This window comes from Alosa pseudoharengus, unplaced genomic scaffold, assembly GCF_046254945.1.
Source record: "Alosa pseudoharengus isolate Yale_2024_CS ecotype anadromous, Long Island Sound unplaced genomic scaffold, YU_APseudo_1.1 YU_APseudo_1.1_scf_14, whole genome shotgun sequence".
NCBI lineage: Eukaryota > Metazoa > Chordata > Actinopteri > Clupeiformes > Clupeidae > Alosa > Alosa pseudoharengus.
Genome location: NW_027468609.1, coordinates 4,648,437 through 4,655,936, shown reverse-complemented (window position 1 = coordinate 4,655,936; position 7,500 = coordinate 4,648,437). Strand labels below are relative to the sequence as shown.

Sequence of the window (7,500 nt, the reverse complement as noted above, 5' to 3'; positions counted from 1 at the left end):
GGCCAGGTCATTAACCCAAATGGGCTAATGGACAATTCATGGCTATTTGATTGCCCCATGTTCTTCCAGCCCATTGAGCTCTGAGTCCATCTGACAGATGCGTCAGAGCGTGGACAAGGCCTAATGCTGCCTGCTGCCTCACTGTGTAGGAGTCAACTGCCCAGTCCTCACAGGACAAGGGGGGGGGGGGGAGGAATTATACATACAGTACAGGGAGGGATAAAAAATACAAAAGAATAGAGTGGTTATGCAAACGTCATGTAGAAAAGGCAGAAGAAAGACAGAGCAGAAATGGTACAGTGTAACGATATAGGGGATAGTTTGTCATAAACCAAGCTTTTTAGCTGCTTAAAGTTACACTTTGCATGTCAAGATAATATGCTTAATTACACATCGCCATAGTGACGCTGGTCTGTCAGAACTACTGTTGTCTTTATCTGGGGCATTACCTAGTTTGGTTGAAGTTTGCTCTGGTTCATCTCTTGTGCTCTCTCCCAAGCCTATTAACACAGATCCCATTTAAAAGTTTAGCATGCTGCTGAAACCAATACTCAGTGTTCCCTTAAGCTTTTTAGCTGATAGCTGCACACTGAGTCTCTTATGCACTAATTGCTGATTGAAGTCTCACAAAAGAAACTTATTTTCCATAAATCTAGGCTGATATTAAAGAAACCTCCCAACTCCATTTGAGAGAAAGCAACATCTTGGAGTTGGTACACAGCTCACTCTTTCAGGGCTGTTGACTTCAACTCAAGTCATAAACTCACGAATGGGACATTATTGTTTGGGTCAAAACAAATGACATTTTCATGTTTGAGGTGGCTAGAAGGAGGCTGTGGTAGCCCAAAGTGTGCCTTAAAACCAAGATTCTTATTTTATTATGCGGACAGCGAAAAGAGACATTTCATTGCTAAAATGTCACTGCCCATTATTGCAGATAGGAAAGAGGTTCAAAATGAGTCCACCCAGAGTTGCTTTTACAAATGAACCCCAGAGCGTCTTCTTCTGGGCTTCAACAAAATGTCCGTGTTTTTTGCAAGAGGCATGGCAGCTCAAAGCATCACTGAATGTACTGCACTCAGTCAGGGCTCTTATCTACTCCACTGATGTTATCTAATCATAGGAATATGTGGATAGGGCTCATAATACATTTTGGATTAGATGGACAATTAGACAAAGGAGGAAAGTTTTACACATAATATAAATAAGACTTGAACAAAAAACAATCACAATATATTTTCTGCCATCCAAAATGCATTTATAAATCTCTTTAGTTTGAGAGGTGGGGGAGGAAAACCATATTTTAGGTTAACATATGGTTGGGCCATCTCACACATCATTTAGCCTACTGCAGATGCAAGAGACTGAAATTGACAAAAAGGCTATACCTCTTGTTCAAATCTTGACAGTTCTTAGTGATAAATGAAGTATGCATGTAAGCATGCACTTGAGATTAAAAAAAAAAATACACACAAAAAAAAAGATATAGAGACCCTTAGTGACCGTGGACTGAAAACTGATAAACAGGTTTAAACACGACTAACATTACCTAGCACTACCACTGTACTGCATGCTATCTATTGCCACCAGCCTTGTCTGTCAGGAATGACATGCCAGATGAATCTAGTGAGGCTATCTATTTCGATGCAAATATGATAATAAAAACGAGCGGTCTCAGTATACCGGAGATGCATCAGCATCAGCATCTACAATCCACAAATGCGCATGTTTAGTGAGCAGGGCGACTTTAATGTTGCAGATGTATACAGAGCACGCCATAATCCACGCATGCTTGCTAAATGTAACCCTTTCCTGCCCGGAATGACTCAGCCTTGAGTGCATGCTGTTTGTTTCTTTGATTTTCTCGATAGGTTAGGTCTCCTTTAAAAATTCGACGAAGTCAATTAATTGGATACGAAAAGGCTTGCATCTCGAGGAGGCATTATTCCCAATAGCATTTATCCTCCGCAACGGGAAAACGGAATGGCAGCTCCGCTACGATACGAGTGCGAGGATGCGGAGGCTGAGCGAAGACGAATGAACCAAGCAAGCAGCTGCCATTTCGTCGACTCCTCCACTTCCGATCTCTGAGATGATGTGCTGGAGGATGTCGAACGCCTCGTGCTAAAGTATGCTCGATTCTCCTCTTTGGCTACGCGACTCTCTCATCCTTGGCGGCGCATAAGCAGGGAATGACAACACGCCAAGATGGTCCGCATAATCAGTGTGCTGGGTCTGATCATGTTCAGTGTGGCGCTGCTCATACTGTCATTGATCAGCTACGTGTCAATAAAAAAAGATTTCATCTTCACGGCCCCAAAATACGCAAATTCGGGTGGGCCGCGGATGTACATGTTCCATGCCGGATTTCGGTAAGTGTGAAAACAGCGATGTGATGTATGTGGGCGCAAACCGCCAGGAATCGTCGTTATATTATCATGTACTCTCAATAAATTCATGTAATTGTACACTGTGGCGAACATGAGAGCTACCGTCAAGTGTGCTGTCTCCTTGATAATCAAAATTGCGGCGATTTGGCTGTAGAAATCGTGTCCCTGGTGCTAATGTTACCAAGCGCCTGTATAATAGGCTACATGGGTGAATTTAAGGGCCTTCTCACTGAGGCAGCCTGTGTCCTGTAAGATGGCACAGACATTATAGATGATGCAGAGGATGTCTCTGTAATCAACTGATTGCATGTTACACTTTTGCTCAGTAATGTGGTGAAATTTGCCGCTTTTCTGACATTTGTTATCGTTTTTCAGAAACCCAAATAAATCTCCTCAAGCTCATCTTGAAAACATAAACAAGGACAGAGCATATGGCTAAAGACAAGGCGCTACCTTATGCCTAAGCTTTAAGCACTCGGCCTGTGCAGTCAGTGAATCAAGGTTTTTGAGGCTTGTGACTGAGCATCCAGCGAGCGGGAGCTGTCCTTGGTCCTGATTTACACACCTGACAGGTTCATCTTCTACCAGTAATCATTTATTCTTTGAAACAAGCCAAGGTTATAGTATATGACGATAGCCATTTCAAGGAGTGGATTCACACCGGGTGGTGTCTCTGTGTTTAGGGGGAGGGGAAGGTTACTCAGTAGTCCAAATGCCCATATGCCACCCTACTCTGTTGTTTTGCTGACGTTGCAAACATTGCAAATGCGTGGTGTAAGATGGAGGGAGGGCTGGTGTGTTGACTTGCAAGAGCAATTCAATTGTATTCTTGTCAGTTCTCCTCTGATAGTTCAATTCTTCTTTGAATCTAACAGCAATAGCCAAATTAACTGGGCCATCATCAGTGCATGCACCATTATGTTATGTGATAACAAGCACATTTGTAGCTGTCATGTTGAGTATTAAGGGCCTGTTTGCTAATGTCATTTCATTAATATCGTATGCAGATAATATCCAAAATTTGCAGTTTTACCCATCTGAGAGAATGTGTATACATAAAGGAGAGATCAGTTGTTGTGACCAAAATAGAACAAGGTTTAACAAATTGAAATGGGAAACACTATCAAATGCCGAGGCTAAAAACAGCTAGTTTATTAGTAAGGCCATCGACTAGCCTAGGTAGGAGGTGCACTGGGTAGAGGAAGCATTGACTTGCACTGAGCAGGGGGCTGAGACTGTGTGGATTGGTTGGCATTGATGAGCCTGACTTTTAAAAAACCTTTAGCTTCCCTCTGAAATGAAACGGCAGCAAAGTCCAAATGCAGAGGAAAAGTAAGAGCATTGTTTCCTATTTATCTCAACAGGTCCCAGTTGGCTATGAAGTTCCTGGATCCAGCTTTTACATCACTCAACACTGCCCTGAATGAAGATCTGCAGGGCAAGTCATCCAACTGGAAGTTCAATAGGACTGCATATTTACAGCAAAGGTGGATTGACCTTTCCATACAGTTTACTCATGAGCAACATTATTAAGGCTGCCAGTCTTGAATGTCTGTGTATAAAGTCAAATAAATGCGACATATGCTAAGAACAAGCTAAGGCTGGCTGTTGGAGTCCGTATCAACGGGGCCTAAGCATTTGTTAGCCTAGGCATTTGTCAGCAAAGCCTTTATATGTCCATAGTAGTATAATAGTATTTCTGATATGTTGCTGATTGGATCATAAACGGCCACAGCAACAAAGGGGAATGACTGACTCTTCTCTAATAACTGTTACACGTTATTTTCTATATTTCTGATATGTTGCTGATTGGATCATAAACGGCCACAGCAATGAAGAAAAGTGAAAGTGATTGATAATGACTGACTCTATTATTGTGTTACATGCTCCAAATGTAAAGCACTTTGAGCTGCATTCTGTGTATGAAAGGTGCTATACAAATAAAGCTTATTATTATTATTATATTATTATTATCTTAACCAAGCCTTAATCTTGTCCTTAGGGTGAACCCTAGCACAGGTTCAGCCCTGCAGTGGATACTAACTGAACAAAATATTCTTGTGTTGTATGGTGCCATGCGCACTCAACTAATCGTACACGCGATAATCCGATGGATTAAATCGCATGTCTTCAGTAAGACTATAAAGTATTTTCATAAATATTACAGATTATTATAAGAATATTACAGATTTTAACCCCTTGACCCAAAAGGAAGAACATTCTATGTAATCTTACTCTCTGTTATAGAACAGTGCAGATTAGTGGAGACACTTTAATCCCAGATTTCAAGAAAAAGTGTAAACAAGCATTGTACCACATCTAATAATAATAATAATAAAATAATAAAATGTATTATTATTACCACATCTACTACCATTGATATTAAACACTCACCACCACCTATCCTAATGCTAATAAGCATCTTTTTACCTTTCATCCAGCAAAGATATTGCTCAGTACATTGATGTTCCGCACAACTTCACCCTCACCAAAGGCAGTGTGCGCGTGGGGCAGCTGATGCACTATGACTACTCCAGCCACAAGTACGTGTTCTCCGTCGGGGAGAACTTCCGCTCGCTGCTGCCCGACATTTCTCCAATCCTCAACAAGCGCTACAACACCTGTGCCGTGGTGGGAAACAGTGGCATCCTGACAGGCAGCCGCTGTGGACCCGAAATCGACAAGTATGACTTTGTCTTCCGCTGCAACTTTGCTCCGACGGAGGTGTTCCGCAAGGACGTGGGCCGACACACCAACCTGACCACCTTCAACCCCAGCATCCTGGAGAAGTACTACAATAACCTGCTGACCATCCAGGACCGCAACAACTTCTTCCTCAGCCTGAAGAAACTGGACGGGGCCATTCTCTGGATTCCGGCTTTCTTCTTCCACACATCAGCTACGGTCACTCGCACCCTGGTGGACTTCTTTGTGGAACACAAGGGCCAGCTGAAGGTGCAGCTTGCCTGGCCAGGCAACATTATGCAGTACGTCAATCGGTAAGTGTGTCTCATTCATTTATTCAATCATTCATTCTTTTAAACTTTTATTTTCATTCTCGGGAGTCATTCTCTTGGGCAAAATTCCGGAATTTAATTGAAACTGGCTCTTAAAGGAAAATTCCGGTATTTAGCACTTTGAGTCCCTTTTCTGGTTTGTTTTGGATGAACTAGAGTGGTGGACACCGAAATTTTGACGATTGGTCCTGTCTCGACTTTTCTGACTCGTTTTGAATCGCCTTTGACTACTCAGAGTGGCTGCCAACAGGCATACTCAAACATGTCCTAAAACAACCCTTAACGTTCGTTTTCAAAACTGTGCAACTCACCGAGTGGTAAGTGGTGTTCGTTGATGTTCCAAAACAAGTAGCGTAGCGAAATACAGTTTCTGTCGTGTTTTATTTGGCATTTTTTCCCATTGATTTCTGTTGAAAGACTCATTGCACGTTGATATTACTGCGCCACCATCTATGCTTCAGGTTCAAATATTGAGCGGAAGTTTATACACGGTTGTGGGGTGTCTGAAAAAATAGTTCCACAATAGCAAATAAGACGGCTGGAAATCATACATTGCGCCGATATATTTGATTTGAATAATCAACGAACACCACTAACCACTCGGTGAGTTGCACAGTTTTGAAAACGAACGTTAAGGGTTGTTTTAGGACATGTTTGAGTATGCCTGTTGGCAGCCACTCTGAGTAGTCAAAGGCGATTCAAAACGAAAAAATCACTTGCAAAATGTGTGTGTTTAAAACTTGCTGAAAGGCATTACCATGCTGTGTGTAACAGAGAGATAGAATGTTACTGCAATAATGAAAATGAAAAGGGAAAGATAAAGAAATCCAGAGAAGAGAAACGATGCTTGTGAGGAAAGACACAGTATACCAGCATATGAAGAGGGGCTTAACTTTCTGTCTGTGCAGACTACCACGAGTGACTTCTTGTGCTGCACAGTAATCTCTCACAATCCCATTAAAGCAACCTGCTAGGACAGAATTACTCCATTTAAGAGGCTCAGTGTGCCTTAAGACACCTTAAGTGTTCATTGTTGAAGGCAATTTTATGGTTTCTGGAAAGTGGTAAAGTGTTGAAAAGCTGGTATTGGATTTCTGACTCCGGTGTCATCAGCCAACCAGACAGACAGGGCAGAGCTCGTGTAAAGACTGACATAAAGGACTCAGGACACACACATACGCTTCACATTCACAGGTGCACACATTAACCTGCAGAGTACGTGCATGCCTATCCAAATGCACTGAATGAGTTCACCTTGCCATCAGCGGAGTGAAGCTTGAAGGGATGTCACATGGTTATGCTGCCACTGACCTTGGCTACCCTGAGAGTGCTTACTACAATAACAACTGCCCGATGGCGAATATTATTTTTACAAAAAAGCATCTATTTTTATGTGTGTGAGTGTAATGGCAGATGGACAAAAGGCATTATTTCGTTTTTTTTTTTCTTTCTCTGGCTGGCAGATACTGGAAAAACAAGCAGCTGTCTCCCAAGCGTCTGAGCACGGGCATCCTGATGTACACGCTGGCCTCTTCGCTCTGCGACCAGATCCACCTGTACGGCTTCTGGCCCTTCGGCTGGGACCCCAACACGGGCAAGGAGCTGCCCTACCACTACTATGACAAGAAGGGCACCAAGTTCACCACCAAGTGGCAGGAGTCCCACCAGCTGCCCACCGAGTTCAAGCTGCTCTTTAAAATGCACACGGAAGGGCTCCTGAAACTAACACTGTCCCACTGTGCCTAGGGAATGACTGGCGACGAAAGAGACAGTGAAAGAGAGAGAGTGGGGGAGAGAGAGAGAGAGAGAGAGGGAGGGAGCAAGGGTGCTAGAAAGAGACAGTGAAAGAGAGAGAGAGAGAGAGGGGGGGGGGGGAGGGAGCAAGGGTGCTAGAAAGAGACAGTGAAAGAGAGAGAGAGAGAGAGAGAGAGGGGGAGAGAGGGAGCAAGGGTGCTAGAAAGAGACAGTGAAAGAGAGAGAGAGAGAGAGAGGGGGAGAGAGGGAGCAAGGGTGCTAGAAAGAGCCAGAAGGAAAGAGAGAAAGAGACGGGCCTCTCATCCTCCTCATCTTCCTCCTCCTCCACCCTCTCAGTC

At 43.3% G+C, this 7,500-nt stretch overlaps 1 protein-coding gene across 1 annotated transcript; it reads left to right on the top strand.

Annotated features, from left to right (window-relative positions):
• Positions 1-2,202: 2,202 nt before the first annotated feature.
• st8sia3 (ST8 alpha-N-acetyl-neuraminide alpha-2,8-sialyltransferase 3) lies at positions 2,203-7,153 on the top strand. Its single transcript, XM_076283154.1, has 4 exons — positions 2,203-2,372; positions 3,755-3,877; positions 4,832-5,389; positions 6,871-7,153. Exons 1-4 carry the CDS (start codon positions 2,209-2,211, stop codon positions 7,151-7,153), a joined length of 1,128 nt encoding a protein of 375 aa, XP_076139269.1. The 5' UTR covers positions 2,203-2,208.
• Positions 7,154-7,500: the final 347 nt, after the last annotated feature.

Bases quoted from the DNA above. Each gene is read 5' to 3' on its own strand.
- st8sia3 (XM_076283154.1), top strand. From the start codon at position 2,209: ATGGTCCGCATAATCAGTGTGCTGGGTCTGATCATGTTCAGTGTGGCG. The intron at 3,878-4,831 runs GTGGATTGACCT...CCTTTCATCCAG, and splicing joins ACTGCATATTTACAGCAAAG to CAAAGATATTGCTCAGTACA. The intron at 5,390-6,870 runs GTAAGTGTGTCT...TCTGGCTGGCAG, and splicing joins ATTATGCAGTACGTCAATCG to ATACTGGAAAAACAAGCAGC.